At 41.7% G+C, this 18,065-nt stretch overlaps 1 protein-coding gene across 1 annotated transcript; it reads left to right on the top strand.

Moving 5' to 3' along the window:
• The first annotated feature begins 1,982 nt into the window (after positions 1-1,982).
• Positions 1,983-16,215, top strand: UQCRC1 (ubiquinol-cytochrome c reductase core protein 1). The gene is made up of 13 exons (XM_083603083.1): positions 1,983-2,267; positions 4,450-4,590; positions 6,109-6,195; positions 7,365-7,494; positions 9,081-9,279; positions 10,173-10,252; positions 10,832-10,947; positions 11,388-11,531; positions 13,074-13,234; positions 13,712-13,797; positions 14,402-14,490; positions 15,036-15,111; positions 15,963-16,215. Exons 1-13 carry the CDS (start codon positions 2,193-2,195, stop codon positions 16,025-16,027), a joined length of 1,449 nt encoding a protein of 482 aa, XP_083459209.1. The 5' UTR covers positions 1,983-2,192; the 3' UTR covers positions 16,028-16,215.
• Positions 16,216-18,065: the final 1,850 nt, after the last annotated feature.

Here is an 18,065-nt window from a genome sequence, read left to right as displayed (position 1 = left end):
GTAGTTCTGAGGGAGTTTTCCTCTGCATGTTTAGCTGAATGTCTCCCTGCTCTACAAGATCTGAAGTAAAGCAAGGCAAAACCTCTCTGTTCCTTTCTCAATTATCCTGTTTTTTCCTCAGTAAAGAGATATCAAGATTTCTTTTCTCTCTGGACTCCATCTGCTTTACCGTAAGTGACTTTGCTAACACCCCCCCACTCAACTGCTGTAACACTGGTGAAGGCTATTTCCTGTCTACTGTAAACTCTATAGGTTTTCCGAGAAATTGCCTGTCCAGTTTTTGTTTTATTTTTTTACCGAAACGGCTTCTGAAGCAAAGCGTAAACCACCACTGTTTCCTTTTAAAAAAAAAAAAGTTTGAGAATGTTTAGTCTTACTCTGAATCTATTTGTGCTTATTATAGAATAGTTACAACTCATCTCAATAAGCAGTTGTAGCAGTGGCTGAAAGGAAGATAGTGGCCTCTAGCGCACAGTGGCACACATGACAACCATTTTCAAAGGGGTGTCTCCAAAACTGCCCCAAGAGGCAAAGTAAGGTCAAGGGTTTGCTGATGATGGATACTGGAAATAGGGGCTCTCCCCTGGTAAATAGTTTTGCAAGCTAATATGGTATGGTGGTTAGAGTGTTGGACAAGGATCTGGGAGGCCAGAGTTCAAATCCTCACTTGGCCATGAAGCTCTCTGGGCGACCTTGGGCCAGTCACTGCTACTCAGCCTAACCTACCTCACAAGGTTGTTGTGGGGATTAAATGAGGAAGAGGAGAATCACATATGCCACCTTCAGCTCCTTGGAGAAAAAGGTAAGATATAAATGCTGTAAATAAGAAAAATGTTTAAAATGGACAAAAACAGATTTCTTGTCTCCAAATAACCCTGCTCACATAGCAAAAAGGGGTTTCCAGTCTTCTGTAACAATAAGCAGCCCAAAGAGGACCAAAAGTGCTCAGCAACCACAGAATGCGGCCTGGCTGTTATGGGAGGGAACGGAAAATAAGGAGAGGGGCCAGAGGGAACGGAATGGAATACCCTGGTAGAGGGCATAAAACACTGAGAGGGGCAGCGCATATGTTGGGATGGACACGTTTCTTGAACAGGCCTGGGGCAAGGTGGCGGTGAGATCAGGGCTGTGGTTGAACCGGCAGAAGAGCCGTATTGCCCCGACCTCACCATAGCCCTGTCCCCAGCCCCATGCCGGAAAGCAGGAGCAGCACAAGTGTCAGGATGGTGGCTTCATAGCTCCATCTCACTAAACATAGCCACTACCGAACCCTGAACATCAATGCTCCACACTGAAACATCATGTTGCAGGTCCCACTGCCTTGAAGAACCTTTTGTGCAACAGGTGGATGGGGGGGGGACGTTTTAATAATCGTTTTAATATTTTCCCGTTTAGATTAAAATGAGGATAAAGAGATGAATTTTTAGAAGTTTGATTCTATTAATGTTTGATTGTGTGTGTGTTTTTAATAATTACTTTCCCCGTTTTTAGCTGCTTTTATTTTAGTGGTAAGCCGCTTTGAGTCCCTGTCAGGGGAAAAGGCAGAGGCGAAACTAGGCTTTATTTCACCCTGGTCAAAGACCCAATTTGGAACCCCCTCATTATAAATCCTCTCTCCCAGGACAGCGGAAGATTTTACCAATGGCCTGTCCATTTAAGGAGATGGGTTCTTCTTTTCTTCAGCCTCCCTAGCTTAAACTTTTTATGTTTAAGAGAAAGAATTCAATCTTAGGAAACACACAAGCAGGGGGTTATATTCTAGGCTAAGTTTGAAAGAAACAGCATGGGCTTCTGCCCTCATAGAGTTAGAAGCTTCGCCAAAGGCACTGCTAGCTCCTCTTGACACACTTCCGGTCTAAAATGGAACAAGTTCTCCACTCAGGCTTCCCTTGCGAGATATATGCCTCTTCCCTCTAATGACGCAAGCGAGCGACGCCCATAGAGAAGCCCGTGACCAACGGCGGCCTTCAATCTTTTACCGTAAGTTTAGCCTGTGTGTGTGACTCTTAACTCTTTCTTATCTCTCTCTCTCTGGTGACTCCCTCTTAATACAGACGTCTACGGGCCCTACCATTTTTCTCCTGCGCATGCGGATGTCTTGCCTCATCTCTGACTTTTTCCCACCCCTTCCTCCTCCCGCGCATGCGCTCTTCTCTCTCCTCCTGCCGAGCTGCCGGGGTTAAGGCGGCAAGATGGCGGCGTCCTCTGTGTGCCGGGCCGCGGGTTGTGTGGCCAGCCGGGCACTTCTGCGGGGTCCTCACGCTCCGGTGAGTGCCTGACGGGTGGGCCGCTGACGGAGTGGAAAAGGAGGAGGAAGGGGCGGCGGTGGTGGGTAGAGGGGGAGCGGACGAAGCGGGGAGTGTGTGCGGAGCCCGGGGGGAAGCCGCCCTCGAAGGTCACGGCGCCCGTCCAGGCCGCCCATTTCACCAGCCGGGCGAGGCCTAGTGGCTGAGAGCTGCCGGCGATGGAAGCGCAAATCGTGACATTCCACACATATCGTGGGTTGCAGGCCCCCCCACCAACCTTCACCCCCCCCCCGCTGCTGCTGCTGCTGGGGCGGTGCTCATTTTGACAGCATCGCCACTTACCCTCCCATATCCCCACATTGGCCGTGTCCTTTGGAGCAAAAATAAAACGTGCCTCTGAGCACCTGCAGAGTGTTTTTCCTGCGCGCCGAGCAGCCTTTCTAAGACTTCATAAGAACGGGCAGGGTTTCTTACTGAAGTCAAGCGGTGCAGTTCTTTTTAGGCGTGTAGTACTGACCACATCTTGCTGGGTAGCGTTCTGGGAACACAATCCAAAAAAAGAGGAAGAAACATGTTTTACGAAACGTTTGTGGTGGTAGACCCAGAGCTCTTAAGTTCATCGTTGAGCTAAAGTGAGATTGGGCAGAAGTTGCCAACTTGCCACCGCTATGCGGATATAAAAATCTCTCCGTTTTTGTATTTGTGTTGCAAAATAAGCTTCTGATGTGCACACATCAGATTTGATTCATGGGATAATGGAATTAGGAGTTCAGGGCATCTAATGAAATTTGGGGTTGTTTTAATTGTTAGAGACGTTTCCCAAATGATTACATTGAATTTAAATAATGAGCTGTCTCTGTCATCAATCTGTCTAAAAAGATAAGCATTATTTTGACTTAGTATTTGGGGCAAGTTTAATACCTTTAAGTTTAATGTTCTGCTACAGATAATTTATATGCCTTGTGGTGTTCATTTGTGTATTTCCCCAAGTGCATTTGCAAAGATTTAATGTAGCCATTCACAAGTTTATTTGGGGGAACCTCTGCACCTCATTTTTCACTTTAAAATATGTACTTTTCAGTACTGGAAGAAAGATTTCATAAAGCATTCTTTTTAGCTAATAGTACAATGATTGTAAAGCTTTTTTTCTGCAAATCCTCCTGAACAGGTAATTTTGGAGTTGATGTATTTGGCACCGCTTTGTGGATGGATGGCATTGAGGTCTATGAAATGCCTGCTTCCACTTGCAGTTTCAGTGGCTAGGGAGGCATGGCATAGAATTGCTCATCATTACACTGTGATGGATGCACATGCTAAACTAACTGGTGGGCAGTAAAGATGTAGGTTATAGTGAGATTTATACATTAAAACAATAAATGGGAGTGGATGGAGAATTTGTCATTTTCAGTTTTGTAATTTAGATACCACTTACCTGCTACTGCCAAATGGCAATACATTATCTTTAATAGCACCTTTTAGTGGCTATTTATAGACCATTGACTTTGAGTGCCTTGTACTCTCCTTTATTGTTGAGGCAAATAACTGGGTTTTTGCAGATGGGATGTTTCAGATCTTAGAGACAAAATGAATAAAAGTGTGCTACATTCAGCTCAGTCAGTGGAAAGTAGCAAAGCCATCTCTCTGTAGTTCTTCTTTATATTTAAAATTGAGATTGATTGAACAAAAATTTATTTTCTGCTGTGTTGGGCTCTTATAGGAAGGATTTGGTTAGGTCAATTAGATACTGGTGATGTAATACAGTGGACGCTCAGGTTGCGAACGTGATCCGTACAGGAGGCACATCCGCAACCCGCAGCGCTGCGTCTGCGCATGAGCGGGTTGCAATTCATGCTTCTGCGCATGCACAAAGCGCCGAAACCCAGAAGTACTTCCGGGTTTGGCGTGGTGGGCAACCTGAAAACGCGTAACCTGAAGCGTCTGTAACCTGAAGTATGACTGTACTGAAAACTCCATTTAGGTATATGATTTATGCATATCCCATGATGTCCTCTTTCTGATCAGAAGTTATTTTTTGTAATAACGCTGGGATTTTTTTTGGTGGTGGTCACATTTCATCAGGTGTTTCTGTAACAACATAAAATTGCATACAAGTAATTTTTCACATGTATCTGATGTCTTATTTGACTCTTTGTGTATTTATCTTGTTATTTGAATTATGCTTTTGACAATAAACTTTCTTTAGCCAGCTTTATGGAGTTTGACAAGAAGAGGAAGCACTGCATCTTATGCTCAGGTGCTGCATAATATTCCTGAGACGCATGTCACCACTCTAGACAATGGCTTACATGTGGCTTCTGAACAATCTGGCCAGCCTACTTGTACGGTAAGCATAATATGGGGTTCTGAAAATTATTAGAGTCTCTGTTGTTTCACTTGGGCCTATCTTCAGTTAAAGTTTGCTATTTTTTATTGAAGCGCATAACCTGCCATCTTTCTGAGTTTCAAGTTAAAAAGTACTATTTTTGAAAAACAGAAAAGATAATTCTAAAAGATAAATATCAAACTAAATGAGGAGCAAACACTAAATAATTCCTCTCAATGATTCAAAAAATGTTCAGTGACTCTCCAGGAAAAGGAATTCACAGCTATGAAGCAGCAACTGTGCATCTCTTCGGACTTTGCTTGCTTGTTCTTTGCTTGTTACTGATCAATGGCAGTGATTCTCAGGCTTTATTCTGAAGAATCCTAAGATTCCTGTGGAAACTTATCTGGGGCTTCTCCGTGAGAAGGCCAGAATGACAGGCAAATGTTCCTGAAACATGCCCAGCGCAACTGATCTACTTTTCAGTGTATAGCCGTTGAGTGTTTTCTTGGGTTCAGTTTCAGTTCAGGCAGGGCAACAGTGAGGACCAGCTGGCTGAGCCATTCCCTAAAATATGCTTCAGAATCTTCTACAAGGCACACAGGACCTCTGACCTCAGTAGACAAGTCAACGTGGAAAGATTTTTCTCAAGGTTAATGTCTAAAAACAACTTACCTAGAGTGGTGATAGACATTGTAAGAAGATACAGGAAGAACGTATCTTGGTTATATGAGGTTTGAATGGCTCTGAAAAATGTATGAAAGGCTAGTGAAATTCGGGAGTGTATTATGCTTTTTACATCCTATTGGCATATTTACTGGTTTCTGCCCATTATAGGCTTCAAATATTCTTCAACAGCAGCCCTGTTTTTAGGACTTATTATAATGGCCACTTCATAGTTTTAAAGACAGTTTGCTGCTAAATGAAAGAATTGCTCTTCTTACTAAAACACTGTTCTATAATGTAACTGGCTCACTTGGAGTACCTTAAGGCCATGGAGTAGAATAAATAACTTCAGCCAGATTGCTAGAAATAGAGACACCTTTATAGTTCTAATAAGCCATTCCTAGGCATAAAATAATAAAATGCAATATATGACAGTATTTTAAAAGCCATTGCTGCATATAATCAATGGGATAGAAATTAAGATTTTAAGAGCCTAAGATAATGAAAAGGTCTTAATCTGGCATGAAAACAGCCATAAGGAAGGTGCCAGGCAAGCATCTTGGTGGTGGCTATTCCACACCAGGGGTGCCATCACTGAGGAGGCTTTAGAACCAAACCCCTGTTGTACTTTCAGTTCCAATTATGCTTTGAACAAATTCAATTAGTAGAAAGGCTGTGCCTCAGTAAGAAAAGCCTCTGTAAACTACAAAATACAGGGAGAAATAGGGATTTAAGAGTGTAATTGTCATTCTCTCTGTAGTGGAAATTGTAGCTAAGCTACTGCTTTCTGTGCACTCTGTCTTAATAGCAGACAAATGTCTGGAAAATTGGTCTAATATGTAATGTATTTACTCACTGTTTCTTTTTTGTCAGGTTGGGGTGTGGATCAGAGTGGGAAGCCGCTATGAAACTGAGAAGAACAATGGAGTTGGCAACTTTGTGGAACACCTGGCTTTCAAGGTGAGGTGACAAGTTATTCTCTTCTCAGTATCTTCTATATATTTTTGGAGAGTTGTTTGTCTGTTCACTATGCGTTTGGCGACCTCTAAGGCTATTGTAACCAAATTTTGCATGATATTTCCTTAGATCATGGAGCAGGCTTTTGTCTTGTTTGGATACAGTTGATTGGCATTTCGAATCCTGCTAGCCCCGTCAGCTAGAGTTCTGTTAAGCAAGGATCTTTCAGTCAGAATCCTTGGGATCTTAGCAGCCTGCTCTCCTGCCTCCTTCGCTAAGCTTGATATTACCTCTGATCCTTTGTATCCCAGTCCACAAACAAACCAACATCAAAGATACATACTTTTGCTTTAATGCCTTTTACAGACCAGTATAACTGGAATTCACACTTTACCTCGTTTGTTTTTTAGTATCTTATGAGATATTTACTAGCCAGCCAAGGTAAGCTCTAGGAAGCAAATTAAGCCCATATTCCCTCCCAATTTCTTTAACAGAGTCTGATTTCTTTACAACCCACATAAAGATAATCAGGACAATACTAGTTAATAGGAAAAAAGAAAGACCAGCATTGGCAATGAGCGCATGACTTTGCTGTGATCTCTGTCAAGGACTTCTAGAAAAATCAGATTGATTGGATCATACCTATCTGATAGTTTCAGTATATTTGAGAAGAGCATGAATAACCTTTATAACGCTGCACTGATTCTTCTCTGATCCACCATGATGTGTGTCTGTAAATTTAATCAGCCTGTTCTTAATTAATGTTTCTCCCATTATTCTCTGTGGCTGAAATCAAATTCTCATATTCCACTTTGTTGAGGAGAAAGAATAAAAATGTAATAAAGTGATTACCATGTCCTTTGTGTGGTGAATATTATTTGTACATATCCTCATGCAGGGAGAACTTGTGCTCACCACATCAGAGTGAATTCTTCAAATGCTTAGCATTTTTAAGGCATTCTGAAAGAGACTACTTTTTAAATAGTTTTTTTTAATGGACTTAAGACAAAAGCTCTGTGGCAGTATTTTGTGACAGTGTTGAGTTGAATTTATGTTCTGTTGTGCAATTTGAGAGTTTCCACATATGTTAAAAATTCTGGTGCTTTAGCTACTGATTATGTACTCATTATGCCCCCAGATATCCAATTGTTTGTCTATCTGTATTTCTTTAGGGTACAAAGAAACGCCCTGGTCCTGAATTTGAAAAGGAAGTTGAGAGCATGGGTGCCCATCTCAATAGTTACACCTCTCGTGAGCAGACTGCCTTCTTCATGAAAGCGTTAGCCAAAGATTTGCCCAAAGGTAGTGCCATTGGGTTGTGTTATTTTGGCAGGCGGGGATATTGCTTTCTTTGCATTTGTGTTTAATTAGCTTTCAAAGGACAAAACAAATCCACAGGGTTTTTGTAGAAGGCTATATTTTAATTGCACTTCCACACAAAATAATGGCTTTTGATTTAAGCCAATTTCAGTCAGCAGGAAGCAATTTTCCACATGACAACAGTGCATTAACCACTTGGCAGCCTGTGTGTTGTGGTTTCCTAAAGGAAGTTGCCCAGGGCTGGACAAATGGTTACTTTATTGCTGTCAAGAAGCAATTGCTTTCAGATGGCCAAAATGGGCCACAATAATCCCAGCAATTATCAAAAGATGTAAAATTGTCCTGCCTTGGCAGAAATTTCACTCTTTGATTATTTCACGAAATGCTAGTTGCATGGACCACCTACACTATATGCTAGCAAAAGCTTTGTAGTTTAAGCACTTGAACTGTTCATAACAGCAACTGAGATGCAAACCCAAATGAGATGTTGGATTTTGGGAGGTGTAGGGATGGAGAATAATAGAAGCAGGGGAAGTATAAAGCCAGCAGGTTGGAGAAAAATGACAGGCAGGAAATAAGATGGAGGATGTGTTCTATTTGTCATCACTGGGGGGCTGGCTGTGTGGTAGCTTTATGATGCCATAAATGCTATATGCCGGCAGCAGTGTTAGAAACTGAGATATGAAAGCTAGGAGCTAAATGGCACCTTAAACCTAGGTTATGGGCACAACAACAGAATGTCTAGGCATGCTTTTTAATAACAAAAATACAAAGCTGAAAATGAATGAACAGCAGCTAAAATATTATGTTCATTTTTCACATAGTCTAGTCCTTCCCTTGCCCACCCCCCTAATACTCTTAAGAGGGTCTTCTCCAGTCTTAAGAGAGTAGCTGGAAGTGGGGAGGTAGAAAAAAGGTACTCCTTTCCTTCCATTCTACAGTTTTAATCTGAAAATTTGGCACAGTACTATGCTTAGAGCTCAGAAACTGCTTGATCTAATGAAATTTCCTGTCGCAAAATGCTCCTAGAACAATGGGAGTTCCGAACACTGGCCAGTGGTTTCCACTTGATGGTCTGTGGATCCCAGAGTGCCTTTGGTACATACCCGTCAAATGTCCAGAACATCCCATTTTGGGGGGCCGTGCTCTCACGTGAAGAGCACAGCACCCAAAAACATGTGAGATTGCAGTGCCCCAAAACACATGTTTGGGGCACCATGCTCTCGCACAGGTCATGTGACTCATGCAGGAGTGCAGCCCAGAAGATGCACGCCCCAGTTTTGCACTGGGAGATGTTGGTGGGGGGAGGGGTATGGTGGCACCATTCACATACCAGAAACTACAGCAGAGAAACCCGCATTTTCAAAAGTAAGGTCCATGGCTTGGCTTTTGAAAAACAGGAGAGTCGCAATTATTAGCTAATTGGGAACCACTACTGCTTATCTGTGTGCAAGTTCCTTTCTCGCCCAAGAATGTCTAGTTGTCTTCTCCATTCAGTTTAGCAAGAAAATATGTCTTAAGTAGCATGTCTCTTCCCACCCCCACCCCTTGTTCTTTTCTTTTCTTAGCAATTGAGATTCTGGCTGATGTAGTGCAGAACAGCAGCTTTGAGGATTCCCAGATTGAAAAGGAGCGGAATGTCATCCTTCAAGAAATGCAAGAACTTGATGGCAGCTTGTCCCATGTTGTCTTTGATTACCTTCACGCTACAGCTTATCAAGGCACTGCTTTGGGTCGGACTGTTGAAGGAACAACAGCAAATGCAAAGTAAGGAGAGCTTATTTCCTGGCTAATAAAGTGCATCTGAAATCATTTCCCCTCCACTGCTGGGTTATATTTTATGGAGGTTCTTGTTTGAAGTAAATAACTGAAATAAATGGTAAGGTGTACCATACAATACATAAGGTAGCAAGGGCCTTAACAAAAGGAAAGAGAAGGTGTGTGTTTACATGGCAAGCATAGGATACTTTATACCAGGTTAGAACGTTGGTCTACCTAGCTCAATATTGTTGACACTGATTGACAACAGCTCTCCAGGGTTTCATGCAGGTGACATTCTTTGTCCTACATAGAGATGCTGGAGACTGAACCTGGGACTTCCTGCATTATTTTAACAGATGTTGAAAAGATGAGGGATAATGTCTTTTCAACAACAGGACTAAAAGCTTAAAATACTAAACTTTAGAAAGAAGTTGCATTTGACAGCAGATCAGTAGTGCAAGATGTTGCCAAGGACTTGACAGTCTGTATTTTTACAACTTTTATTAAGAATTTATCACTGTTTTTCCCGTTTTCCAAATAAAGCACTCTGGGTGAGGAAGAGTGGCTTGTCTAATACTTCCCTTCTGAGCAGAGATCCAGATTGGCATCTCTTCAGGTCCAAATCCAATGAAATGATTATCATGCTAATATCCATGTGACTGAGACATTGATTACAATCCTGTGCACAGTTATACATATTTTAGAACCATTGTTTTTTTTTAAAAAAAAAAACAGGAATTAAGTGTCCTAAGCAAGTTTGATTGCAGCTGCTATCTGTTAGGAAGGAAAGGTAGGGTCTCCAGAGTCCTTAACATAGGAGTGCTTGACTTGCAGTGGTGTAAAAACTGCACAAGAAACTCATCTCTGCATATTTAATGTATTTTTTGTATTTTCATTAGGCATTTGTCCCGTGCAAATCTAACAGAATATGTTGAGACTCATTACAAAGCCCCTCGCATGGTCCTGGCAGCTGCTGGAGGTCGGTACTAGTTTACTGTTAGGAATAGCTCATCTTTCTTAGACTGGCCTGATGTACAATTATATACCAATGTCAATAGGATTACAGTAGGGGCCAGCATAGAGCAGATGGCAAAATATCTCAAGTCAGATCAGCCCATCAACTTCCCCTGGGAAGCTTAGAATCATGGCTAAATCGTATTCCATGTCTTTTGAGTCCATGTTATGATTGAATGGACCACATTCCCAGTTTTGTTCCTGCTAGGGCAGCATAGCGAAAATGAAATCAATAGGGCCTAAACTAACAGATAGGCTTGTTTACTTTTTTCCAGTTTCACATGAAATCAGATAAAATGTTTTTATGTAGTAAAAGACGTTTGAATAGATAGACTTGGTGAATAAACTTTCATTGGGGTGGGAGAATTAACTTTCCTGTGACAATATGCACTGCGTAAACTTCTGCTAAACTACTTTTGCCCAAAGAGCTATCAGAGAATAAGATTTTAGCATGTTATGCAGCTGACAAACAACAAAAAATTATTTTTTGTATTCTTTCTCGAATACAAAGTATTGTTGTCACTCCTTTTGCTTTCTTTACCAGGGGTCAGCCACAAAGAAGTCGTGGACCTTGCCAAGCAGCATTTTGGCAACGTTCCCTATGAATACAAGGAAGACACAATTCCCATTCCTCCGTACTGCCGCTTCACTGGGAGTGAGGTAGAGTCCTAAATACTTGGCATCCTCAACAAGCAGAGAGTGAATCTCAGAAAGTGTCGATTTCACTTAGGCAGTTCTTAATAGTGATAAAATAGTTTGCCGACTCCTTTAGTTTAGCAAAATTGTATTCTAGTCTTGAATTCACCACCCCAGAATATAGCCTCCCTCCTTTTTTTGTCAAACCCCTCTTTTTGGACAAACTATTGTAAGAGGCTGCTCTGTAGTTATACATATTTTGAAGCTGAAAACCCAAGTATAGGATTGGAGTGTGCAGGCACAAAAATCCTGCATACGGATTCCTGTGCCTCCCTATTGTTTAAACTTGCTCTGCCCTCTTCTGTGCCATCTATCAGCAATATGTGGTGAGAGAGAAGAGTGCATGTGATCTCACAGTCTACTCCTGAAACCTGAACTCATTTCTCATGTGTGTGTTTTTCCAGATCAGAGTCAGAGATGATGATTTGCCTTTGGCTCATGTTGCTATTGCGGTGGAGGGACCAGGCTGGGCCAATCCAGACAATATTCCCCTTCTGGTAGCTAATGCAGTCATTGGGCGATACGATGTTACTTTTGGTGGTGGCAAGGTAAGTTCCTATGGGACTGAGATATCTATTTTGTATTACTTGTAACAGTCTCCTCCCACATGCATTTCCATTTTTTATGCTAGCAAAATTTTACAGCATTTTGCAGTTTTAGGGAGATGAACCCATAGTGTGAAAATGTGGCCTTAATTTGATGATGTGTTTGAGTTAGTTGCATATGAGTTAAAATAGCAAAGTTCAAGTAGGCTATAATCATTATCATCATCATCTATTACTTGTACCCTGCCCATCCAGCCGGACCTCCCCAGCCACTCTGGCCAGCTTCCAAGAGGATATTAAAATAAAATAAAATATCAGACATTAAAAACTTCCCTAAACAGGGCTGCCTTTAAATTATCAGATCACCAAGCATAGTTCCAGATTTGCTAGGCTTGTCTGATGCTTCCACTATAAAGGAATGCCAAATCTGGTAAAACTGGAGGCTCTAATCCTTGTTGAAATCTCAAATTACGATAAAATAAAAAAATGATAGTCTCCATTATAGCTATATACTTCCAATATTTTTGTTTCCATTGAAGAGTGTATTGTGGAGATTGTATTTTCAAAAACCATAATTCCTGAATAGAGAGGGAATCTATTCAGTGAGTCTCCTCAAATCTAACACGGTCAGGTAAACATGAGTTGCCTGGAAAATGATTATTGCCTTTTACATTCGGATATGCAGGTCTCCGGAAAAGGATAGGCTTGCGGAAGGCAAGATTACATGTCTTGGATTTAAAGTCTCATTGAGGGAACTCAAATCAATTTAGAGTTGATCATCAGTTCACTACATGTGTTTGCTGCTGGTGCAGTGCTTGAGTCGGTCAGCATTTAGGCACTTTGAACAGTCAAGATATACTTGGATTTTGACTTCTTGATGCACCTGTTTGTGCTATCTTCATGCACTTAGATAATTCAGCTACTGCTAGTCATGAGAATAGAACCACAAACTGCTGTGTGTTTATCCTTGACTATCAACATGAATATAAATCTGAGAATGTGCTCCTTGATGTCTTTCTGGCAGGTGTCAACAAGGGTTGTAGCTCATTGTATGTCCCTTGCATATAGAAACCCCAGGCTTAGCCCTTAATATCTCCAACTGATCTGCTTCTGATTAGGGTAATTGAAAATAGGACAAGTGAGACAATGGTCTCGTTCATTGTATTCAGTCTGGTTTTTGTAAAAAAAAAAATCAGCAACAACTAGTGCCCCAAATTTGGGGGGTGGAGAGAGCAGTGACTGCACTGCACTGCAACATGAAACTGCATACTAAGTGAGGCAAGGACTTGGGATTCTCACATGGCAAGTTTGAAACAATCTCCAAAGCAGTAATTGCCAGGCTATCCCCTTTGGTTTTCTGACTTAACATTCTCATAGTATCTGTGCATTTGAGGAACAGTCTCTGTCACAGAGTGCAGGTGGTTTTCATCCACAGTCACAGTGGTCTATGATGTCTGTGTTTTCTGCTTCCTTAATTTTAACTTCTTGGTGGGTTTGGTGGGCAAACCAGATGGCCATAACTGGTCATAATTATTTTACCTACAGAATCAGTCAAGCAGGCTGGCTAGAATTGCTGTGGAAAACAAGCTGTGTCAAAGTTTCCAATCCTTCAACACTTGCTACTCTGACACAGGTCTGTTCGGTTTCTATTTTGTTACTGATGCTATGAATGTTGAAGACACACTGCACTTTGCCCAGGGTGAATGGTGAGTATGAACTCATTGCCAGCTCTGTTCCTACAAAACTTGCACTGCAGGGGAGTCAGTACATTGAGTTAGCTTTACAAATACTAGGTGTAGACAGAACAGTACTGTATAAGGCTTCACAATGTATCTCATTGCAACCTATCTATGACACGTGCAAATCTCTTGGGGCCATAGGTATTGAAAATGTCAATTAAGTCTATTGAGGAAGAAACATCCATTACATGTGTTATATAGAAAAGAATATGAATAACATTGAGGGCTGATATACAGACATCACCTCATTCAGGATATCAACTCATTTGTCCATGTTTGTGCTGCGTTTTGATCACTTCTTATATGGCTTGCACCTCTCAGGTTTTGTCTACTGATTAGTAACCATAGTAAAGATTTAATATTGAGCCTATGAAAACATGAAAGGCAGAGTCGCCTAAAAGTGGTTGGCATTTGATTAACATTTCCCCACTGCTCCCTGTGCAGGATGCGTCTCTGTACCAGTGTGACTGACAGCGAGGTGAAGAGAGCCAAAAACATTGTTCGTAACACACTGATGGCTCAGCTGGATGGTATGATTTTTAAAAAAAAAAAGTTGGGTAGTTCCTGCTTTGCACTTTCTGAGTGGATCTTTGAATGTTTCTCCAGGCCCTGACTCTCACTTGGACGTATTTGACATCTATAAATTCTAGTAAGCTTTTTCCTGTAATCTGTCCATTGTGTGCAACTTCTGGAGCAGGAAGGCTACTGTTGGTAACGCAATTATCTGTGCCCGTCAGAAACAACACAGTCTTTCTTCTGCTCCCTCTTGTCTTTATCACTTGGTTCAGATTCGGAGCTTCCTAGATGAGACCCATTTGTCTCCATGATAGAAAATAAGTGGAGCTGACATGAGATTAAAATAAGTCTCAACTATATGAATTTTAGTCCACTTGCATATGGTTAAGATCATTAGCTTGGATGAAGCACAAATATGTTATAGGAACCATCATCTTTGAAGAACAAGTCTATTCTATTGTAGCTTTCTGAAATGAATTTCTAAAAAGACCATATAACAGGACCTGTTAAATGTAAGTTCGCAACAGGTGCTGCTTGCATAGTCTTACGTAATGTTCTTTACATCTTAAAACACAGCTTAAGGTTTTCACTGACAATTGACTAATTCATATATTCCAGGTACCACTCCTGCATGTGAGAATATTGGAAGCCATCTGCTGAACTACGGACGCCGGATATCTCTGGCAGAATGGGATTCCAGAATTTCTGTAGGTATCTTTATTAAAAGGAAGGAGAAGTTAAATATACTTCCATTTCTGGAACATAATACTTGTCATTGAAAGCTGGACCTTCTGCATAGTTCCTTTTTAACAACAACTACCGGTAGGTGGTTATGTTAAACTTAAATATCTGTACAGCATATGTAACCACCTGCTCATCAGCAGTGAACTTAAAGAACTCAAGATCAGGAAATCAAGCCTAGATACCCCCGTTTTGTACAGATCTGGAACCCTGGTCACAACATACAAAAATGTTTAGGAAAGTGTATTGTGATTCTTGAAGTGCGGTCCTGGCATGTTTGAGGCTAATTGGATGGGTGCTGCAGAAAATTGTAAAGCTTTCCTATGTATCTTGAGAGAAAGACATTGTAGATGATCTTAGAAATCACTGAACCTTGTGAGATCCTTCCAGCTTGAGAGTTCTGCCAGCCATGACAAGGTCCTTGGCTAGCAGTCTGCTGGGTAGTGGCAAAGTAATACCTCCGATTTTATTGATTGAAGTGTAATCCTCTGCTTTTCTCTGACACTTCTAGGCGGTTGATGCAGCAACAATTCGGGAAGTCTGCAGCAAATATCTCTATGACAGATGCCCAGCTGTTGCAGCAGTTGGTAAGTGGTTATGCCTTGTATGTTTTCATCTTCTTGGGAGATGAAAAAGGACATAAATGGTAGCTGCTTTCATTAGAAACCTTGGTTTCTGGGGGGTGGAGGGTGTTTCATAACACCACTTACCTATTTTGGCCTTTATTTGGCTTCATCTCTGTTTGAGCTGCTTCAGATTAGCCATGCCAAATTAATCACCTGCTCCATTTGGCGAATCAGGTTTGATCTGAGCACTTGAGGCAGTACAAGTCTGCACGCCACCCTTTTTACATCTCCCGTTACGAAGGAGCTACGATTTTAACCGAGTAGGGCTCTGGCAACATTTGTAAAATGTTTCATTTGGGGTCAGTTTCATTTATGCAATGCTAGCAGGTGGGCTGGCTCGTTGTAGCAGCATTCCTGCATCTTTGACTGCCAGCCAAGGAAGCGCTTCCCTTGGAAAACCTGCCTGAACAGCTTGGTTACTTAAAGGAGCTGGTGATTCCTCCATCGCACACTGCAGTCATTAATGTTTCCACCTAAGTCTTCAAAGCAAAGCTCTTTGGCAGGGGCTTTCCAGACAAAACTGGGAGTCTATAAAATCCCCTCAAACACCATATTGTCTGAGACTTGGATTTTGCCCTGCTGTTGAATCAGACATCTACTATGGGGATTTGGGCTCTGAGGAGCCTAGGACAGAGAGACACATTGTTGCAATTGATCTTAAGTCTTTCATAGCCGTTGGGTAAGACTAGCTCTGCTTTAGCTGATTTAAGACCATAATAGTTTTAGTGTGGATTAGAGAGGAGCGGGACAGCAATGATGCCAGATGTTTTCCTGACTGTGTTTTCTAATGACCAACTCTCTTTCTCTCTCAGGTCCCATCGAACAACTTCCGGACTACAACCGTATCCGCAGCGCCATGTACTGGCTCCGTTTCTAGGCTATGTTGTATGCAGAGTGGAAGCGAGGCAGCGAGGGTAATGAAGGGCCCTCCCCTCTGGGTCTGTTCTTGTGGGTTTCCTGTGTGCCAGTGGCAAGATGGGCTCCATGACTGCTGTACAAACATTCTTCTTTATCGTTGTGTAAGAGGTGCGTCCCAGAGAGCTAAATAAATTAAATTTAAATGGATTTGGCATCCAGTGTTTATGGCTAAATTGCAATGGAAGTGACTCATGGGGGCTGAGGGCATTTTTCTTCATCTTTCCAAGGAGGGAGCACTTTTACCGTTCAAATCTTGCTTACACTTGTCTCCAGTATCGTTTAACCCTTGCAACAACCTCTTTAAAAACTTTGTGACCTGCACTTTGCTTTAGCCTGTGAAAGGAGTTCACAGGGAAGGGAGGGGGGAGGCCTTAAGCAAGCAGGAATTAGTGTTTTTGCCCTAGTGGGAAACTATGAGGCTTCATTCCGGTTTTTTGCACCAAATAGGCAGGAAGAAGGAGAAGGTGGCATGTGGATACAGTGGTACCTCGGGTTAAATACTTAATTCGTTCTGGAGGTCCGTTCTTAACCTGAAACTGTTCTTAACCTGAAGCACCACTTTAGCTAATGGGGCCTCCTGCTGCTGCCACACCACCGGAGCACAATTTCTGTTCTCATCCTGAAGCAAAGTTCTTAACCCGAGGTACTATTTCTGGGTTAGCAGCGTCTGTAACCTGAAGTGTATGTAACCTGAAGCGTCTGTAACCCGAGGTACCACTGTACATGGATTTCTACTGCCGCTGCCCCTTTCCCTGCTACTAGAGGAAAGGAAGCACTTCTTTCCTTTTACCTAGAGAGCAGAGTGGTGGTGTGATATTTTTCTCCACTGCTTTTTAAAATAAATATTGTTACATAGCCATCAGCTGTGTTCCCAGAGCAGTTTACACAAATAATAAGATTGTTCCATTTCCACATTTAAAAGTTTTTTGTTTTTTTAAATCCGCCCATAATATATATTTAAATATGCATTTGCTCAAAAACTTAAATTTAGATACACATTTTCATACAAACTACTAAGAATTGTCACAACATTCAGAGCAGTATGGAATCTAGCGGGTGATGAAGCAGCAAGCCAAACATTAGTTTTAGCAGTACACAGATTGGGATAGTTCACTTAGGAATTTGCAACTATTGAATCATCAATCATTTTTACCCTCACAGTGGACTTATTCAGTGGCTTTGCATTTGGTGGTTTGTTTCGACTAGATGGCAGTCCACATGTTGGGAGAGGGGGTTATTCATGTATTGATTATGTGGATCAGAAGGTGCAAACCTCCAAATTCAGTATCTTTCATATGCTAGGAATATGCAGAACATGTATTTCTAACAGCCCAGCTTCTCTCATGCCTTTTAAATCCCACAGTGAATCCAGCAAAGTTTCTCCACAAGGTGGCAGTAGTTTATTACTTTTAAACTCTTGCAGCACAGTCACTGTTGATGTTTTATTCTTGGGTTACGTATCCTTGGAAGTTCCATTTCATTTCTAGACGTTGCCCTGACAAGTGGGTTTAGGAATAATGTCAGAACTTCCAGGAGTTAGTCATAGGACTTGAGACTAATCCAATAAATAAACCATTTGTGCCGAATCTGGGTGTTTATTTACAATCGGTGTCTGAACCTTCGGTTTATTAGGCAAGTTTGAAATTGTTAAAGTGTTCTTGCTGTAATTTGTACTGAAACTGTCATTGCAAGCTCTGGCTCGTTGAATCTGCTGCTAAACATCTAAAAACTAACTTCCAGGGCCAATAAACCATTCCACCTTAGTTTATGGGTATAATTTTGCCTTAATCCTTTTTCTCCCGGTTGGCGTGTTCCATTACAGCATTTTTCTTGTACAGCAGTAGGTGAACAAAATGTGTGGCCATACATATGGTCTCAGAGCTGAGGTGGAGGAGTGGATCGGTCATTTTATAGCTGTCAAGATGTCTCCTACCTTCCCTTAGGTCTCCTGACATAAGACAGGGGAGGTTAATTTGGGGGGTGTTGGAGGGGTCAAG

The sequence above is a fragment of the Podarcis filfolensis genome, assembly GCF_964270895.1.
Source record: "Podarcis filfolensis genome assembly, chromosome: 2".
Lineage (NCBI taxonomy): Eukaryota > Metazoa > Chordata > Lepidosauria > Squamata > Lacertidae > Podarcis > Podarcis filfolensis.
This window is presented reverse-complemented; position numbering and strand designations above follow the sequence as displayed.